This window comes from Ahaetulla prasina, chromosome 3 (genome assembly GCF_028640845.1).
Source record: "Ahaetulla prasina isolate Xishuangbanna chromosome 3, ASM2864084v1, whole genome shotgun sequence".
In the NCBI taxonomy this organism is placed as follows: domain Eukaryota; kingdom Metazoa; phylum Chordata; class Lepidosauria; order Squamata; family Colubridae; genus Ahaetulla; species Ahaetulla prasina.
The window spans coordinates 48,311,715-48,332,674 of NC_080541.1; the positions used below are offsets into that span (position 1 = coordinate 48,311,715).

The following is a 20,960-nucleotide window of genomic DNA, read 5'->3' on the forward strand; positions in this document are numbered from 1 at the left end:
ATGTGTTTATGGGAAATAACTGCATGTGCTATATGGTTAGAGCTCTCCTGCTTTAGGATTTTTGGGATGTTACTATATCATACCACTGACCAGGTAGCTATGCCAACAGCAGTCAACAGGGATTTTAGCCCTTCAACTATCTGCTTGGAAAGTAATTCACAACAGTAACTCATGTTCCTGTTACTATGAAATTGCATCTTTGGGTCACCATACCTTTAAAGGTAATTAGCACAAAATGCAACATGCCTGCTAACTGACACTTTGTGCCAGCAGCATATTATAGTTTTGCTGCAGGCCCTACAAAGATAACCAGGGTTTCCTGGTTTCCAAATGCAATTTTAAATGCTTATTTTGACCTATAAAGCATTATATGGCTTCAGGACTGCCACTCCAACTACAATCCACCTGTCTCAGACATATCACTTGGGAAGTTGATAGAGTAAGGGCATTAGGCCAGGATTAGCTGTTTCTCTCATTGTGTGGAACATCTTTTCTGTGAACATTCAACTTGCCCTGACATTGATGGTCTTCTGGAGGGCTTCCTTTTTAATTTAATGAAGGTGATACCATCTGGTGAATTTTCTTTTTCTGTGTTTCTATTTTTGATTTTACACCAGCTGTTTTTATTCCTCTTTTTTTTGTACTGTGGGTATTTTACGCTTGTCTACCATTGAGAATTGTATGATAATAGCATTACATAAATTTAATAAACGGATTTTTTTATAAAAATAAAATAAGTATTAACACTTATGAAAGTGATCTAAGACCATAATTGCTGACTTCAAGGTCTTGAACTTTGTAAAACCTTTTATGGAGGCTTCTCATAAGACATTTTCACAACCATCAGCACTTCTTAAAAAAGAGAACTGGCTATAATTATTGCTTGGGTAGGGGCAATAATGCCGTAAGTAACGGGATACATCCAATTTAACCTATGTACCAACATGTTAATAACTTCTGATTGTCAAGAGTTTTCAGCTGTCAATCTTAATAAAACAGTGATGTGTGAAAATTTAGTAATTTATTTATTTATTTATTTATTTATTTTATCACATTTATATACCGCCCTATCTCCCTAGGGACTCAGGGCGGTTCACAGGCAAGTAAAAATACATATAAATACAGATTAAAATAACAATTAAAAAACTTATTCTACATAGCCAGATTATTAAAAAGCAATATAAATAATAAATAATAAAACCCATTAAAATCCCATATAAATTTAAAATCTAATCCAGTCCTGCGCAGATGAATAAATGTGTTTTGAGCTCGCGACGGAAGGTTCGGGGGTCCGGAAGTTGACGAAGTCCTGGGGGGAGTTCGTTCCAGAGGGTGGGAGCCCCCGCAGAGAAGGCCCTTCCCCTGGGTGTCGCCAGACGGCACTGCCTAGCTGACGGCACCCTGAGGAGTCCCTCTCTGTGAGAGCGCACGGGTCGGTGAGAGGTATTCGGTAGCAGTAGGCGGTCCCATAAATAGCCCGGCCCTATGCCATGGAGCGCTTTAAAGATGGTTACCAAAACCTTGAAGCGCACCCGGAAGGCCACAGGTAGCCAGTGCAGTCTGCGCAGGAGAGGTGTCACACGGGAGCCACGAGGGGCTCCCTCTATCACCCGCGCAGCCGCATTCTGGACTAACTGAAGCCTCCGGATGCCCCTCAAGGGGAGCCCCATGTAGAGAGCATTGCAGTAATCCAGACGAGACGTCACGAGGGCGTGAGTGACCGTGCATAAGGCATCCCGGTCTAGAAAGGGGCGCAATTGGCGCACCAGGCGAACCTGGTAGAAAGCTCTCCTGGAGACGGCCGTCAAATGATCTTCAAAAGACAGCCGTTCATCCAGGAGGACGCCCAAGTTGCGCACCCTCTCCATCAGGGCCAATGACTCGCCCCCAACAGTCAGCCGTGGACTCAGCTGACTGTACCGGGATGCCGGCATCCACAGCCACTCTGTCTTGGAGGGATTGAGCTTGAGCCTGTTTCTCCCCATCCAGACCCGTACGGCTTCCAAACACCGGGACAGCACTTGATAGCTTCGTTGGGGTGGTCCGTGTGAAAAGTACAGCTGGGTGTCATCAGCGCACAGCTGGTACCTCACACGAAACCACTGATGATCTCAACCAGCGGCTTCATATAGATGTTGAACAGAAGGCGAGAGAATCGACCCCGCGGCACCCCACAAGTGAGGCGCCCGGGCCGACCTCTGCCCCCTGTCAACACTGCCTGCAACCGATCGGAGAGATAGGAGGAGAACCACCGATACACGGTGCCTCCCACTCCCAATCCCTCCAACCGGCGCAGCAGGATACCATGGTCGATGGTATCAAAAGCCGCTGAGAGGTCTAATAGGACCAGGGCAGAGGAGCAACCCCTATCCCTGGCCCTCCAGAGATCATCCACCAACGCGACCAAAGCCGTCTCAGTGCTGTAACCGGGCCGGAAACCGGACTGGAACGGGTCTAGATAGACAGTTTCATCCAGGTGCAGGGGAAACTGATATGCCACCATACTCTCTACAACCTTCGCCGCGAAGCGAAGGTTGGAGACCGGACGATAATTACCTAAAACAGCGGGGTCCAGGGAAGGCTTCTTGAGGAGGGGCCTCACCACCGCCTCTTTCAAGGCGGCTGGAAAGACTCCCTCCAACAGAGAAGCGCTCGCAACCGCCTGGAGCCAGCCTCGTGTCACCTCCTGAGTGGCCAGCACCAACCAGGAGGGGCACGGGTCCAGTAAACACGTGGTGGCATTCAACCTCCCCAACAACCTGTCCATGTCCTCGGGAGCCACAGGGTCAAACTCATCCCAAACAATTTCACCAAGACCACCCTCAGACGCCCCATCTGAATCGCCGCAATTTTGGTCCAGACCGTCCCGAAGCTGAACGATTTTATCATATAGATAACCATTAAACTCCTCAGCACGTCCCTGTAACGGATCATCCCGCTCCCCCTGGTGAAGGAGGGAACGGGTCACCCGAAACAGGGCGGCTGGGCGGTTATCTGCCGACGCAATGACGGAGGAGGCGTAGCAACGCCTCGCTTCCCTCAGTGCCACTAGGTAGGCTAGGTAATTACAGATGATATTACTTAAATAGGATTCACTAAATTTTATACAGACTTGGAAAATTTCAAGATCCTAGAGAATAATCTAGAGTTCATTACTATCTATTTTGGAATTGCAATGAACTAGACACTACTTTCATTTGATAGGTTGAATCGAAGTGAATAAATTGCTATTTAAATAACAGTTTTATAGCATAGAATGCTATTATGTTCAGAAACTCTAGATAGTATAGACCAGGTGTGTTAAACTCATGTCACGGTAGAGTCACCTGACGTATCAGGACTTTCTCCCCCCTTTGCTAAACCAGGCATGGGCGTGGCCAGCACGTGATGCATCCAGCCCAGGGACCAGGAGTTTGACAACCCTGGTATAGACAATTATTTATCCTACTTTTCCCGACAACAACAAACTAAGAGAGTGACTGACCCAAGGTTATCTAGTGAGTTTTGGTGGCGATGGTGAGGATAGGACAGAACTTGAGTTTCATACTTCCTATCTACTAAAGCACTACATCTCTGAGCTTTTAAAACATATTAATTTATGTTAAATATGAACTATAGTGCCTGAAAATGCTGTCATGGTTTTAGCATTTAGCATTTATCTAACCCCAAGTTTTGCTCCAAACATGCTCTGAACAGTCCATCTTTTTTCTGTTTTAAAATATAACAAATCTTCACGTTACATATTTTTGGGATTGCTGCTCCCTCTAGAGGAAATATAAAGAAACAAAGTTTTGATAGCTTAAATAAATAACAGAAGTATACATATCAAGTTATGTTTTCATTCCGGATAATAACTGTTTTGTATTTGACAATCCACAGTATGATATTTACATGTCTACAATTAAACGATAACAAAACTAAAAAGTCAATGCTACATATGTCACAAACAGGGAATGTTGATGTCAGACACAGAACAGACCTGAACACACAGTAGTTGGAAAGCTCTAGCCATAGCCATTCAGCTTTTACTATTCTTCCCCGATCTTTTTCTAAAGTGTAAGACTAGTGAGTGTAGGGAGTGCAAAATTAGTTTAGTAAGAGGAACACAAGAGTCATTAGAATCTTTAGGACATGGGTGAAATTCAGCTGATTCTGATAGATTCTGGAGAACCGGTAGCAAAAATTTTGAGTAGTTTGGAAAACCGGCAAATACTACCTCTGGCTGGCCCCAGAGTGGGGTAGGAATGTAGATTTTGCAATATCCTTCCCCTGGAGTGGGGTGGGAATGGAGATTTTGCAGTATCCTACCCTTGCCATGCCCCCAAGCCACCCCCCTCCCAAGCCAAGCCCACAGAACCGATAGTAAAAAAAATTGAATTTCACCACTGTTTTAGGACAAAATAAGCAATATCTTGATCCAGAGAAATGAGGGAGAGTCAAAGAGATTCAAAATAACTCTACCTTGATTCTGTTTGGTGTAAAATGCGAAAAATAAATATTTGTGAAAAATAAGCACTTGTTTTGCATCAAAAATAGATATTTACACTACCCCTTATATACTTTATACCAAGATTTGGCTATCTACATTCTCTTGGAATTTCAGAATAGTTCTGCAGAGAAAGACAATTCCATCTCCCTATTGAAGTTTTGAAGTGGAGGCGAGAAGAAACTGAGAGACAGAAGCTTAGCTATAGTTACCAAGAAAGATGAAAATTTATTTTATTTAGTTAAATGGATATATAGATTAATCCAATTGCAAATGATTCTGAATAGCATATATCCTAACCTCTGTAAAGAGTGTTAAAAAGACAACATAAGAAAAAGAACACAAACGTATCACATTATACAAATTTACATCCAGACCAGAAACCCTAATTTACACTTTAATTTCTGACTAAAAGTATTCATTTTATGTATAATTTATAACTCACCTGATCTATGTCAGCGTTACGTGGAAGAAAATAAACAATGTTGTTGGTAATCTTCTGTGACAGCTTAAAAATTTCAAATGTAAAATTTCGTTAAGAAAAAAAAATGTTATATTGCAATGGTTCTTTCAGCAGGACAATTTTCTTAAACAAACATCCTTCCACATATAAAAACTAAATACCAAATATTTTTATCTAATCATAGTCTAAATAAGTCTATGATTTTTACTGAATCTAAGACTAAGACTTCTTTTTACTGAATAAGACTAGGAAGGATTTATTATATTTTTCATCTGTTCAATAAATAAGAACAGAAACAGAAAACTAAGCCAGAATGGGGAAAACAGCTTTTGAATTTGCTTCCTTTTTAACTGATGAGGACTTATGGATCAAACCATATTGGAGAAGAAGGTATTACCAACTTGGAATGGTTAATTTAGCTGAACAACAATATTAAATCTCAATCTCTGAGACATATATACAAATTCATGCTGAGTCAGTATATATATATATAGTTTCCATTATTCTAACTAGAACACTAGTTAGATGGCACTATATTAAATAACTTATTTAAAACAAAACTGAAGCATGTTAATCTGGACAGTATTATTACACTGGTAATTATAATGGTTCATTGTAAGATTTGCATAGCATCTGAAATCTTTCAGCTTTATGAGCTAATTTAATGCTATTAATATTTGTTTTACTTTACAGATTTTACAGAACTTAATATACAGCACACAAAATGTGCAACTTGGTAAGAACAAAAACTGTCTCATCTGATAATTTTAAAAGCAAATGCACAAATCTTTCAAATGATTTAAAATTCATTTTTCAAAACTGTACAAAATCAGACAGCTTCAAATACTGTAATTCATATAATGAATGCAAAACTGCCATGAGAAATAATTAAAAAAAATAAACACACTGAAAATCTTATTCTGCTACTTCCTTTGATATCTGTTATAATCATTAGCAAACAAAAAGAAGCTATGTGGCTTTTTGAGGGGTCCTTGGTGCTCTGAGCTTGGTTGTTTTCTTGCAGACATTTCATTACCCAAACTAGATAACATAATCAGAGACCACCAAGGACCCCTCATTTCAATCCTGAGCTACAAATATTTTACTTTATTTGTATATGGCTTTTTATTTACCACCTTACTGTTCACTTCTCTTGAAGTTAGAAATCTCTTCCCACTGGTACACAGATGTAAATCTGCAACTTTTATCATCTGCTTTGCTACTATTAAAAATAATTCTACAAATTTTCTTTTAAGCTACAAAGATTACCATCTAATATCCTGAATTTCATTAAGAAAGATCACTGCTGATTAGAAACAAAATACCAATAGCACTTATATACAGCTTCACAGTGCTTTACAGCCCCTTGAAGCAGTTTACAGAGTCAGCATATTTCCCCCAACAATCTGGATCCTCATTTTACCGAGTTAGGAAAGATGGAAGGCTGAGTCAACTTTGAGCCAGTAAGAATCAAACTACCAAACAGCTGGCAATCAGCAGAAGTAGCCTGCAGTACTGTATTCTAACCACTGTGCCATTACGGCACGAAGGACCTCCTAATGTTGAAATATAGAGCTTTGTCACTCAAAGGAAAATAACATCAGTTTTACCTTTACGGAATGAAGGCTACAACAAAATGATTTTTAAAAAAGGATATCCATCAGGAGAAATCATTGTTTGAATATCAAAGATTTCTGCAGCAGCATATTCAGGTCCACCCCAGGGAGGACTCAAAAACACAACATCTGCTTTCAGACTGGATGCCAGCTTCATGAAATCACCACATATGAATTCTATCTGATCTGCCACTCCGTAAACCATGGCATTATTGTGAGCAAGTTGGATCTTTACAGGGTCAATGTCAACTGCAATTACTGAAAAGATGGAACAATTTTAAATATTAGCCAGCTTAAAAAGAAAACCCATGAAACAGAAAATTTCAGATACTTTCTAGAAAAACAGTAATTAGCCTAGCTGTAGCTAAAAATATATTTCCTAGGGTTATTGCCTACATCTGTAGTTATTTAGCCAGAATAGATTAAGAAACCTAAAAATTTTGAAGGGTGATCTATTTTTTTTTTTTAATTCAAACAGAGCAACAGATCTAGACTTCAATTCCCACAATTCCAGCTAGAATGCTGGCAGGGGAACTATGGGAGTTGAAGTCCAGGTATTTTAAAGTTTCCAGATTGAGAAACACTAAGCGGGAACAATACTTAGCCTGAACTAGCAATCCATTATTGCTGCTATAAAATATCTAGTAAAATTCAAACCTAATAAAAGAATGTACCTCTTTTTGCTGCCAAGGCAAACTGAATAGCATTTCCCCCAACACCACAAAAGGCATCTACTATTATGTCAGAGGCAAAGGATAGCCTTACACGGTCTGCAATGTGTTGAGCAATCTTCTCAGGTGTTACAGAAAACCATCCCTCTGATTAAAAAAGAAAGCAGTTAATATGTTTGTTATATGGCCTTAAAATAAAAGAATCTCAAAATCAAGTAATCAAGTACATCAGTGCAACTGCATTTTATCGAATAAGCCATACATAGTGTATAAATTAAGAAAATAAGTGTAAAATTGCCCTGCAGAATCACACAAAGGCATCCCTTGCTCAACTTCCTAATTCCCAGGGAGCAGATTCTTAGATTCCATACTGAATAGCTACACTGGCATGTAATAAGAAATCAGAATGCCTATATTTTTCTGACATACTATGAATAAGAAGTTTGCAAATACACACAGCTTACGTGTTTCTCTCATCCGTTTCCCCCCCCCCTTCATATGGCAGCTTTTTGTAAAGCCTGAATCCAGAACTCTGCTCTCACAGTAGTCTTGGACCCCAAAAACAACGCTAAGCTTTGTTGGCTTATGTTTCTGGCAATTCTGTGATTGACAGAGTCAAGCATTACAGTAAGACACTGGTATTTGGTTCACTTCCTTCTCATGGGGAAGTGAACAGACCATATATACAGGCAGTCCTTGACTTACAACCACAATTGAGCCCAGACTTTGTGTTGCTAAATGAGACATTTGTTAAATGAGTTTTGTCCCATTTTACAACTTTTCTTGCCACATTTGGGAAGTGAATCACTGCAGTTGTTAAATTAGTAACACAATTGTTAAGTGAATCTGGCTTCCCCATTGACTTTGCTTGTCAGAAGGTCACAAACGATGGGTCACATAATCCTGGGATACTGCAACTGTCATAAATATAAACCAGTTGTCAAGCATCCAAATGTCAATCACTTGCCCATGGGGAATACTGTAACGGTCATAAGTGTGAAAAATGGCCGTATGTCACTTTTTTCAGTGCCGTTGTAATTTTGAATGGTCACTAAACAAACTGTGGTAAGTTGAGGACTAACTACCAGTTTGGTGCTTGTTCACAGTAAGCCACAAAAATAGGAGAAATACTAGCTCTTCATTAATTGCAAACCTAAAAAATGACCACAGCATCAAGCAACAATTATATATGTGAACAATTCATCAGAGAACTTGGTTATTATTTGAAAATAGTTTTTAGGGCATAAAACGCAGTATCATTAAAAACTTACCTCTATCTAACTGAATCCCTTCATCAAAACGAGAGAACAGTCTATATCGTTGTGCCCAGTATTTATTCAGCTCAGGATCATTGACTATTTCGTGAGGAAGGCACTTCAGGTTTCTGTTTTTCCACTTCTTCTGCGTCTTTTTATTTTTCTTTTTTTTCATAGTATTTGTTTCACCTATGTAAAAAAAAAATATCATTTTTTAAAAAAAAGAACATTAAAAAATACCTTTAAAAACATCAAGGAATTAATTTCACTTCATCTTTTTAAGACACAATATTCCAGAAACCAAACATTTTCTGGTGTGATGTGCTAAATTATTAGCATCTACTATAGTAAGAAAGCATAAATTAATTGGATGAATTTATTCATTCATGTATTTAATAGCTGTATAAAATGTAAGGACAGAATGACACTTTAAAATGGAAAAGAACAGAAAATCCCACCCAGAAAAAAACACCATTTGCCATCAGTCAATTATATATTTTTTTCTTATAACATTCCTGTCTATGCACTATACAACTATATACTGTACATCTATAAACGCAATGTTATTTTTAATTTCACATACCTTCTGTTTCCATTTGTAGGTAGTCTGGAATATCCAGGGGAATGAGTTCTCTTCCTGGTGGAGCTTCTTCTACTTCTCCTATCAGCTTTTCCTTGCCTTTCTCTTCAATACTGTCAAGTTCGTGGGTATCTGAACTAGGATATAGCAAGTCACAATTTTGGAGACTCAAATTTTTCTGTGAGTGAGAAGCATTTTCTTGTTCATCTGAATCACTGCTTGTAGAAGTATGATAGAGTCTACCTTCAGATCCAATTTTCACATCTTCATTTGCTTTTTGCAAGAATCTCTGTACCTAAAAATACTACGTTATATAAGTCAACTTTAAACAAAAAGATTCTACCTTTAGTAGACACTGTGCTTCAAAAATCTACCTTGAAGAAACAGAAACTTTTGGTAATTAGGAGTTCTCGTGTGCATGGGTGTTCTGCTCACATTTGGAACTGTTCATCTTTCTTTCAAAATAGGCAGTAAAAAAGTGGGCAGAAATAACCCTTTATGTTTGTATGAATGGTTCTTTCCATACATAATGGCACAATCAGATTAGAATCTTACCAGTGATGTGGTTGCTGTCTGTCAGATGCTGCAAAGGCGTTTCCCTCACCCCCTTAAAGAATTTGGATACTTATGAAAAGACTGAGGCCCTCCCAAATCTACCGATAATCTTCACCACACTGTGTACTTAAGTCTGTTATCAGAAACAGGAAATGTTATCTATACTTTGTGTTTGTCCCCAGGACCTCACCATTGTACTTTTCTTTCCAAATGCTAACATCTTTTTAACATATATACTTTTTATAAATACATGCTACTTCTAACTTTTTCCTTAATGCTTCTAGTACAAAATGCCATAATACAAGTCATTTGTTAAGTGTTTGCAAACATTCTATATTGAAAACAAAGCCTTGTAATCATTTAGAGACTGCAAGTATTTCTTCTTCAGTACAGCTATCTTTTCTGTTGCTACTTAACATATGCTAGAAAATATATACTATTTTATGTCATTTAATTATTTGATATTATTCAGTGTAGTACAATTAAAACATTAACATTAGAAAATGTAGTCTACTGTAATAAAGAAATATCAGAGTACTTTGTGTACTATATTATATTCCATATGCAAACAATATATACCTTATTTAAGGTCTTACTTTTCTTCAACGTAAATGTTTCAGGTTCATCTGTAAAATATGTATGCTTGTTTTTAGTCTTGATTGTTCTGCGCATGTCCAAGAACTCTGATTTAAATTTAATATTTTTATTAAGACGAATCACTTTTCTTTCACTGAAGTTCGGAATGTCTTTGTATCTGAAGAGAAGAAGTTAAACATTTATTATTTAGAAAGATGGCTTACATTTTTTGTTTGTGTGTGGGTATGTGTGAGATGGAGAAATATAAGCAAAATTCTATTTTTTACTTTTTAAGATTAATTTAATTTAAGTATAATTTAGATGCAGTCTATCTTGGAATACAGAAGTTATAGCTAGTGTATAATGAGGCCAGAATTGATGTAATCCAGTATTTTTAAAATGCATCAGCGTGCTTTAAATCTTGGCTTTAAATTACTTCCAAAACCATACAAATCAGCTGGGGTAGGAGAGTCAGGGTTTTGAAGGATGAACCAATTTTTTAAACTTTTGCAATGATTTCACCACACATTTTGTCCCTTAGTAATTATCATGTAAACATGTTTAAACTAGAGAAAAAGAAAACTGAATTTGATATTTGGGTTTATATATATGGCCTGTTGACTTTCCATCTGTGATTTTTGACTTTCTCTAAAGTTGCCATATCTATAAGCCTATATCACAAGTTTGTAGATGTTGTTGGTAAATTATAATATACTAAAAAGCCGTAATATATTCTGTACATTTTAAAAAAAACCCACATTGATCTCAGGTTCACTCAAGGATTTGAAAGAGATGCAGGAATCATTAGTATAATTTACATTCATTTCATTCTCTGTAGTCTTAAGAGTATTTTTTTACTGTCTTCAATGGTAGAAATCCTTCAATATTTTATATATTGAAAAATTCTAAGTACTCAATTGTATTTAGGCAGAACTGCGGGGTAAATCTTCACTTAAAGACACAACTGTTTTTAGGATAGGTCTAAAACAAATTTGACAATATTAAGACATATGGACTTCAACTCCCAGAATTCCCAAACCAGCATGCTGTCTTAATATTGCTAAGTTTGAGCAGCACTGGTCTATGTTAAAATAAACTTTTTAGTATACATTACTTTTGTCCTGTGCCATGCTTGAGCCCCAACTGGCAGAAAATTCCATCTGAATCATCCTGAGGATTTTCTTCAACATCTAGTTCATGGCTTGAAAGAAACCACAATATCCATCACAATTCAAAACATGATGAATAAAACTTTGTTGCCTTTTGAACTGAAGATAAAGCATCTTTAAAATTAAATATTAGAAATTAGTATCCTTTTCACTCAAAACTATCTCTTTCGTCTAATCAGCAGTGACCAAAATCCATGTGTCAATTCTCTCCCGTCACCTCCCCTGGTGGGAAGATTTCATGGGATTCCTTATTTACAGAGATTTTGCCCTTGTGGCTGTAAGATAGAAACTCTCCGCCATATAGTGCCCTGTCTATATGCCCCAAGCGGGGGTGAGGTGAAATTCAAAATTTTTCCCTACTGGTTCTGTGGGTGTGGCTTGGTGGTCATATGACTGGGTCATGTGGGCATGGCCAACTCAATGTCACTCCCACCCAGTCACATGAACCCCCCAAACCTCACCTGCCCCAGGTTTTGTGTGGGAAATGGGTCATGTGACTGGGTGGGTGTGGCCAACTTGATTGGTCTCACCCTTAGGAAATTTCTCCTTAGTCCAACTCACATTAAAATAGCACTGTTCCAATATTTAAAATAGGATAGAATAACTGAATTGGAAAGGACCTTGGAGATCTTCTAGTCCAACCCCCTCCTTAGGCAGGAAATCCTATACCAGTTCAGACAAATGAATATTCAATCTCTTCTTTAAAACTTCCAGTGTTGGACCATTTACAACTTCTGGAGGCAAGTTGTTCTACTGATTGATTGTTCTGTCAGGAAATTTGAGGGGTTCCTACAAAAATGAGGGGGTTAATCTATTTTCCAAAGCACCAAAGGCATAACAAGAAACAATGGATGGAAACTAACCAAAGAGAGAAGCAACCTAGGACTAAGGAGAAATTTTCTAAGGGTGAGAACAATCAACCAATGGAATAGCTTGCCTTCAGAAGTTATGGGTGCTCCATCACTAGAGGCTTTCAAAAAGAGTGAGGGAAGTACACCCCAAAAGGACAGTGCCAGGAACCACTAAAACAATGCAGAAAACTTAAAACAGCAGCTGAGAGGGAAACTAAGAACAGCTGCTCAGGCTAATTGAAAGCCTGGGCGTGCTGCCAAAAGCCATTAACCCTTCAAATTATATTATTCTATGTTCTAAATTGAGTGCTTCATAGCAGAAACAATACAGCTGGCTGGACCACACATGCATTAAATTCACAGCTTGTATGATCAAGGTGCACCATTGTCCCCTCCTGTATCTTTTTGTCCAGGAAGAAACAAGAAGTAGCCAACAATGCAGCAGCTATAAAAGGTCTTAGGAAACTCCAGAGAGTATCAGCTGATCACAGATGTGTTACTTAATACTCTTTATAATGAAAACGTTTTTAATCTTGTCCTTCTTCCTGAAGGGAAGAAGTTAATCCCATCCCTAGATGGGTGATTGATGGGTTTCCCTGCCCTAATCCTGTCATTTTCTGTTGTTTGACTTGATTCAGCGTGTATTGATTCAGTAAAATTCTTCTCCTACCTCCACAGTATGTACGTTATAACAGAGACAAAGCTGAGGATAATTTAGTTATAAAAAGTAAATCTCATAAGTAAATACATATTTTCAGCAGAAAAGGAACAACAGACAGATACCATGGAACAAATGAACAGATTAACATTGGCAATTAAAGGGAAGGAAGAATCAGAGTATCATAACATATGGGGGCAATTTTACCATTGGATAGAAAATGTATATGGGAAAGTGGTATAAAAAGTGGTATAAAATTGAATAAATTTGGAAGGAAAATGTCTTAATAGGAGATATATTAAATTGAAATGTAAAAGCAAAGAAATATATATATAAGCGTTAAAATTATGACAAAAAATTGCACCCAGATGACACACTGATTAACGATTGAATGTTTTTTAAAAAATTACGTCTTAAACTGGGGATGTGGTCCTTGAAAATACCTGCTGAATTTTGCTTCCTCTCATTTTAAAATAGGAATAAAAAAGATTATATATATATATATATATCCATGCAAGTATATCTGATTCTTGAACATTGGACAAGTTCTTATAGTTTTCTTGGCAAGGTTTTTTAGAAGTAGTGTGCCATTGCATCTTTCCTAGCGCTGAGAGAAAGTGACTGGCTAGCTTTGTGCTTAAGATGGGACTAAAACTCAAGTCTCCTGATTTCTAGCCTGATGCCTTAATTACTATAAAATGGCTCTCACAAAAACAGTGTAAGTAGTGTAAGATTAAAATAGATGTACATGCTAACAGGAAAAAAAGAGAAGCTCAACACAACCAAAAACAAGAATGCATAATGAAGCCTCATGCTAGAGCCCTCCAGCACACCTATCAAGTATACACCCCCCCTCCAAGCTAAATAGCATGAGAACAATGGTCTGGATAACCTGCCTCCTTTTTAATTTGACAGGTTTATACTTAGGAGGTTCATCATCACCATCATCACTGTCAGATCTTCTCTTTGCTGTGGTATCCAAAAGTTCCTGCTGTGAAGCTAGTATAGAAAAAAAAACATCACAGAATGATATACTTAAAATTAAATAATTTGAGGAAGAAATCATAGTGTTTTCTTTTTTCTAAGTAAATTTATTGATCTATTTACTACAATTTCTGAAAGCCAAAGGTGTCACAGGAATGCATTATAGGTATTGCTTTAGGAATATTCAAATACTTTGTACTAGAAAACACTTTTTCCTAAATTTGGTTGCTTTATTATAGAAATTTTAAAATTTTAAAAATAAAATCAGAAAAAAGGAAAAAAAACCAAAAGATATAAAATATAATAAAAGTACTTAAGTTTTTATGATAGCATTAAAACCTGGTCATGCCAAGCAATATTGACCAATCCTTCTATTATATCAAAGAACTGGTTTATAACAAAAAAAGCAAACACATATGTAATCGAAGAATGTAAATCTTGGTAGGCACTATTATATAATGAAAAATAATATTTTTCTGTTCTATATCTGCTCTATGCCTAAACATAACATATTTTTCTTCAGAAAATGATAATTTCCTAATATGGAAGGAGGTATGTAATACAAAATAACATGCACAATTTGAAACTGTATTACTACTCTCAAAACCACATCAGTGAACTTACAAATTTTAGCTAGAATGAGATGATAGTGTCCTTTTTATCATTGCACATTTCCAGGATAATGAAGCTTGATTTACATGACCATCCAACTCACAAGAGTAACTATAGGCAGGTTACAGTTGTATAGAACCCTAAAGCCACCCTTTTAAAGCATTCTCTAGGACAGCATTTAACACCAGAGGCTTAAGGATGTGTGGACTTCTATGCCCAAAATACTCCATCCAGCTCTGGGAGTTGAAGTTTACACATTTTAAGTTGCTGAGGTTGAGAACCATTGTTCTAGATTGTTCAATAAACTTTAAAAACAATGAAGCTGGTTGTGTAGTGTTGTGTACTGTGCTGGTTAGTAGATAACTAACTAAAAACTATTTAAGCCTCCTTTTAAGTGGAGACAATCTAGAGGCCTCAAGTATGAGGTCCAAGCCAAGAAATGCCCAGAAATGCTCTTATTAAAAATTGCTAAAAAAATCTCAATTTTAAAAACATAATCAACACACTTTATATATTTTAAAATCTAACTACTGATTTGCTAATATGGGATATTCCAATTAACCAAATAGCTAAAATTTGTATTAACATTTTTAAAAGTATGGTAGAAACAGAATCATCCAAATAAATTTCAGTGCTGATTGCAATTCAGGAATTTTTGATGCTGCTAAGGAGCTTGGATCAAGTGGTAGCTCAATTATTTCCAATAGCCACAAAAATACCAGATTAAGACTGGAATACCAACCTGGCTGATTCGATGCTCCATTTTTAGAAGACACACTTCCTTCTCTTGTTCCCTTATCCAATTTCTCAGTCTGGCCACAATTGTGAGGACCATGCCTTGCAATGCTTGCTGAAGTCGGTTCTTTATGTGTTTTAATATCAGCTGCACTTTGCAATTTACTGTGTTCTGCTTCTTCTGAATTTAAATTTATTTCACTGATTTTAGAAAAAATATAATCATTACTGGGATCATTATATACAACAGGATTTTCTTTGCAAATATCTGTGGAAGGAGGGTAAGTATAAAAGGCTGAGTCCTGCACTTTTCCATGGTCTCCATGGCCTTCTGGGTTTAATGATTTTTCTGACTGCTTACTATTCAGCTGTCTGGTATTCAGTTCTAGATCACTACCATGTGTAACATCAACAGTCCAACCTTGACTTGCCCAGTAGCGAAACTGTTCCCAGTAATACCAGTAGAGCTCATTATAGTGTTGCTCCCACTTATCCTTCATTTCAGGATTATTCCAAGGTTCAGGATTAGCCCCCTCCTGTTTCTTTTCCCAGCTTTTCCATAGAAGTTCTTCTCCAAACTGATGCCAGTATTTATCCCATTCTTCACTTATATGAAGTTCATTCATTGGCATGCTTCCATTTTTACAGCATTCAGCATAATCGTCTTCCTTTTCCACTAAGATTTCATCACCAGAAAGAGAATGGTCATCATCACCCTCTTCCAAGGACTGTCTCATGGTTTCATGGATATCTTCTTGTACCGATTTTTTCTTCTTTTTCTTTGTCATTTTGTTAACTGTCTTGCCAGTCTTCTCAGGGGCCTAAAATGTAATATGAAAGCAAGCAAATAGAGTGATTCTGGATTGCAAGTTCAGATCCAATATCTTAAACTTATTTCGTGCACCAATCTTTTCCAAATTGGCACTTTCTGATGGACTGAGATTATTATACCAGTGAAAATATAATCCATTAAAACTAATACTGATGAAGACTCTGAATGGGTTTCTTTTTGAAGGCTATTTTATCAATAAAGAGAAAAAATATCTTCAAAGATTTATACACTGAAGCAATATAATCGAGGCAAAAATGGCCTGCATCTTCAAATGCGGAGCTTCTGGATTTCCAGCTTATTGCTTCAACTGTTCATAAAGAAACATATTTTATTGTTAATTGAAACCCTTTAGACAATTTGCATTGAGTCTTCTTTCACCATCAATCAGACAAAATAAAATGTCAGAAGACTGAATTCTAGTCCCACCTTAAGTCATGAAAACCAGCTGGGCAACTTTGGTCCAGTCACTGTCTCTCACCTCAACCTACCGTGCAGGGTTGTTGTGAGGAAAACAGGAGGAAAAAGTATCATGTATGTTCACTGCCTTCAGCTACTTATACAGTAATAAAGGCTGGATGAAGAAAAATCTATGAAATAAAAATTAAGAACAGTAACACACGGAAGTAAAAAGCACCAAAAAAAAAATCACTATTCTATTTATATGCAATGTAATTCCACTGCATATTTCTTAATTTATTTTATAATTCAATAATTTAAACTGAATTAAACTGGGTTTTACCGCTTTTGTTTTATTGGCTGCCAAACCGCCAAACTGTATAGGTAACCCCATACTCTTCATGAGTTCAGTTTCTGAATCTGGTTCAACATCATCCACTTCCAGAGCAACACTGTTAAATTTTTCAATAGTCTCAAAGATAGGTTTCTCCTCTTTTTCGTTATCTTCAGTAATTTCATCTTCTCCTGTTAATACACAATAGAAGTTTATAAGGTAAGGTCCATCAATTTTAGATTTCTGATGAAGAAAACTTGTTTCACGTCTAACATCAGGTTTTGGGGTTATGGATTCTCTGTCACAAACTCACAGCGCCGTGTAGCAAACCTGTGGCACGTGTGCCACAGGTGGCACGCATAGCCTTATCAGTGAGCGCGCAAGCTCAGTTCCAGCGCAGAGGCACATGCTGGCCAGCTGATTTTTAGGCCTTCAGGCTCACCAGAAGTAGGAACAGGCTGTTTCCTGCCTCCAGACAGCCCAGGTGGTGGTGGGGAAGGCCCATTTTTCTCTCTCACCTTGCTCCAGAGCCTTTCTATGAGTCCTGGGAGGGAGAAAACTGCCTTTCCTACTGGAGGCCAGAAATGGCCCATTAACCAACTTCTGGTTAGACAGGAAGTGATATTTTTTGCTGTCCCCAGCCTCCAGAGCCTCTCTAGGAGTCTCTGTTTGTTTTTGTATAATTAATGGAACTTAGTGTAATTTAATTTCACACAGAATTCATAAAAGAGGAAAATATCTGACAGTAAAAAGAACAAATCCAACTCTTGGCTGCAGTCTAGTGATTGGCTAGGTATCTGCAGCCCAGCTTTTTTATAAAAGCTTTAAATGTACTAGTCAATTAAACACAACTGAAGATATTAATTTTCACACTGGTCTAAAACAATGGTTTCAAAAAAGAATAGCAAGAAACTTTTCAATAAAAAACTCACCTATGCTGTCATCAGCATCTTTAACATAAAAACCTTTTAAGCCTAGTTTGTATAATGTTCGATCTCTGGAGAAAAAAATCAGTAACATCAATGAGATATGGGATCATAAAGCATCAAGGAACAACACAAATGGGTAATAAAAGGGGTTTTTTTCAGTATGTATTTCATGTGGTTAATTTGCTTTCAGAACTTAACTTGGTATATCAGTGCCAAAATGTCAATCCAGGTAAAAATAAGCATACTGCACATAATCTAATTTAAACTGAAAAACATTCAGAAAGAAGGTTGCAGCTGCTTAATTTTACGGAAGAATGAATACTATTGTTAGGCAGAAAAAAAGATCTCTCTCACAATCAAAAATAAGCAATGAAGAGACAGGACTAATCACTTGGATTTCTTCAATAACTACCGTTTCCCTGAAAATAAGATATTCCCCTGATAATAAACCCAATCTGGCTTTTAAGCACATGTGCTAAAATACACCCCCCCCCAAAAAAAATATTTAACCGCATGCGCAGCCAGCCATTTCCTCTAGTTAGTTTTAGGGAGACAGAGCTGGAAATCAGTTAAGATAGCAAGAGGTTCCCCGACTTGCTCCACATGCCCCAAAATAATAAGACCTCCCTGAAAATAAGGCCAAGCGCTTATTCCAGAGTTCAAAAAAATATAAGACAGGGTCTTTTTTCAGGGAAACATGGTAGAAGCATATAATCAGATGTTCTATTTGTGCTACCAATGCTTTCCCTAATTTGGTGAGAAAGAAATCAGTACAAAAGTAGGGAATCACCCCTGAAAAATACCTCTTTTTATATAGGGAGGATATCTGGATGAAATCTCTAAATACTGGCAGACTTGTGCTGAGATAAATAATCCTTCAGATAGTCTTGAACTGAAGCAGTAAAGAATTATAAAAGGGAAGACTAGTATTTTCAGTTTGATTATAAGAACCTATGTAGCAGCAGAAGAAAGTAAGACTATTGTTAATAAAAGCTAATTCCTATTTGCAGTTTAGAAGACTTATTCCAGATTAGTTTACAAAGCATCAATTATAATAGTACAGTAAAATAAGTTGCAGCTCTATAGTTTATTCTAGTAACATTTCCATGCAAGATTATTAAAACAGAGTGTGGCTTTAATTAATGAATAATGTGGTTTATTTACTATGGGCTCATGTTATTATACAAACACACTCGGTTAGACTGTGCTGTATCAAGAAGCCCTGCTTGAATGGGCATAGCAACTTTCCCCTACAAAATGCGTCTTTAGAAAAAAAATGAACAAAAATGCCCTATCTCTCATATTTGCTCCACTCCAAAAAGCATGCCAGGTAACAGTCAACCCCAGTGCAAGCATACACTGCTCGCCTCCGGGCTTAATTTCCATTGAGATCTGAGGATGAGAAGGCCAACTTCCTAGACGCTGAGAGGTAACGTGGTCATGTTATGCCTTCGATGTTCGTTTTATTGCAAAAGACTAAAAGGCTGGAGTCAAATTCGAAATCCTCGCCCCCGCATCCCCCTACCCCAGCTACGATCACGTAAACCGATGTTTTTCAACTTCAGCATCTTTTGAGTCGACGTGAGGACAGCAAGCCGTCTGGGGAATTCTGAGATCTTTTACATCTAAAAGATTCTGAAGTTGAGAAACACAGATCGAGGGGATCGAGAAGAGCCGCGGATCGACCGCCTGGCGCCGACTCACTCGACAAACGCCCGGGTGCACAAACAGAAGACGTCTCCCACACCGCTGCTGCCTTCTCCTCTGCTCAGCACCATTAGCAGCTCGGCCACCAGCAGGCTCCTCTCGCCCTCGCGCAGCATCGCGATCTGGAGCCGCCGCTGCCCTGCCTGTTATTCTCTTGCAAAGAGAGGCAGCAATTTCGATCCTCCCGAGGGAGCGAGCATGAGATCGACCTTACAACGGAAGCGGATCTCCGCGCCCGTTACCCTCCTTGGAGTCCGGAAGGGGAGGTGCCTGCAAGCACTTATAAACAAGGCCGTCGTCTTCTTCTTCTTTTTTTTTTTTTTGGTGTGACGCTGAGTTGTGAGAGAAAAGTAATACCTTTCAGTGTAAACTTTGAACGGAGACGGTCCTATAAAACAGGGGTCTTCAACCTTGGCAACTTTAAGGCTTGTGGACTTCAACTCCCAGAGTTCTCCCAGAGAACTCTGGGAGTTGAAGTCCACAAGTCTTAAAGTTGCCAAGGTTGGAGAGCCCTGCTATAGAGCAAGGGCCACCAACCTTTTGGACCTTAGGGACCACTAAATTCATAATTTTAAATCCCATGGACCACTAATGATTTTTTAAAAAAGATAAATAGTATTTAGTGCAATATAAAAGATGCAAATAATTTTTCTGCGGACCACCAAAATTTCCTCACCGACTACCAGTGGTCCACGGACCACCAGTTTGTGACCGCTGCTATAAAAGACGTCTTCGAGGGGTCTTGCAATTCTATGATAGACCATGGCTCATTTGCATACATATTTGTCTTTTTGTGTCATTTTTATAACTTTTTTACAGTTCAGATACTCATCTATATGTCTGTACAGAAAAAAAAACTAGCTATTTTTTTGTTCTTTATCTTTGTGGATTTAATCTATGAAAAAGAAAAAAAATCTTTAGGTCCTGGTTTTGTTTTTGTTTTTTGTTTTTTTGCTTCCTTTCTCTCTTCTTCTGTCTTCTCCTTTCTGGTTTTTTTGCTTTGAAATATATCTATATATCTAAAAAAAAAAAAACAATGGAAAAAGTATCATTTGAGCAGATGCCTCTAGAGAGCGGCCTATCGCATCCCCTGGAAGAAAAGAGACAGAGATGGATACTTTGGAACTGTGTTACTCAAACTTAGCTGGCTGGAGAATTCTGAGGGTTGAAGTTCACCCATCTTAAACTTGCCAAATTTGAGAAACACTGCTTTATAGAAGGCATTGACAAGTCCTCCCTAGTATAGGTAGTCCTCAGCTTACAACCACAATTGAACCCAAAATTTCTGTTGCTAAGTGACACAGTTGTTAAGTGAATTTTGCCCTATTTTACAACCTTTTTTGCCACAGTTGTTAAGTGAATCACAGCAATTGTTAAGTTAGTAACACAGATATTAAGTGAATCTGGCTTCTCCATTGACAATGCTTGTCAGAAGGTCACAAAAGGCAATCACATGACCCCAGGACACTGCAATTGTCAACTGAGTTAGTTGCCAAGTGGCTGAATTTTGATCACGTGACTATAGGCATACTGCAACGGTCGTAAGTATG

General features: G+C 37.7%; 1 protein-coding gene and 1 long non-coding RNA gene across 3 annotated transcripts in view; one reads left to right on the forward strand and one right to left on the reverse strand.

Moving 5' to 3' along the window:
- Positions 1-9,272, forward strand: part of LOC131194418 (uncharacterized) — a 22,645-nt gene extending 13,373 nt beyond the window's left edge. The window contains exons 3-4 of the long non-coding RNA XR_009154169.1: positions 5,643-5,685; positions 9,095-9,272. This is a non-coding gene — a long non-coding RNA (uncharacterized LOC131194418). The remainder of the gene's footprint in view (positions 1-5,642; positions 5,686-9,094) is intronic.
- The window catches only part of TGS1 (trimethylguanosine synthase 1), a 24,407-nt gene extending 4,769 nt beyond the window's left edge, over positions 1-19,638 (reverse strand). Inside the window, exons 1-12 of one of the 2 annotated variants that reach the window (XM_058175377.1) lie at positions 19,408-19,638; positions 17,707-17,771; positions 16,784-16,965; positions 15,220-16,033; positions 13,778-13,880; positions 11,318-11,404; positions 10,207-10,381; positions 9,076-9,367; positions 8,508-8,681; positions 7,240-7,383; positions 6,605-6,823; positions 4,932-5,008 (exon numbers count right to left, since the gene is read on the reverse strand). In XM_058175377.1, the coding sequence (XP_058031360.1) occupies positions 4,932-5,008; positions 6,605-6,823; positions 7,240-7,383; positions 8,508-8,681; positions 9,076-9,367; positions 10,207-10,381; positions 11,318-11,404; positions 13,778-13,880; positions 15,220-16,033; positions 16,784-16,965; positions 17,707-17,771; positions 19,408-19,526 (2,451 nt within the window). In that variant the 5' untranslated portion in view covers positions 19,527-19,638. The remainder of the gene's footprint in view (positions 1-4,931; positions 5,009-6,604; positions 6,824-7,239; positions 7,384-8,507; positions 8,682-9,075; positions 9,368-10,206; positions 10,382-11,317; positions 11,405-13,777; positions 13,881-15,219; positions 16,034-16,783; positions 16,966-17,706; positions 17,772-19,407) is intronic. The other variant, XM_058175378.1, reaches the window with a different exon arrangement.
- Between the last annotated feature and the right edge of the window lie 1,322 nt (positions 19,639-20,960).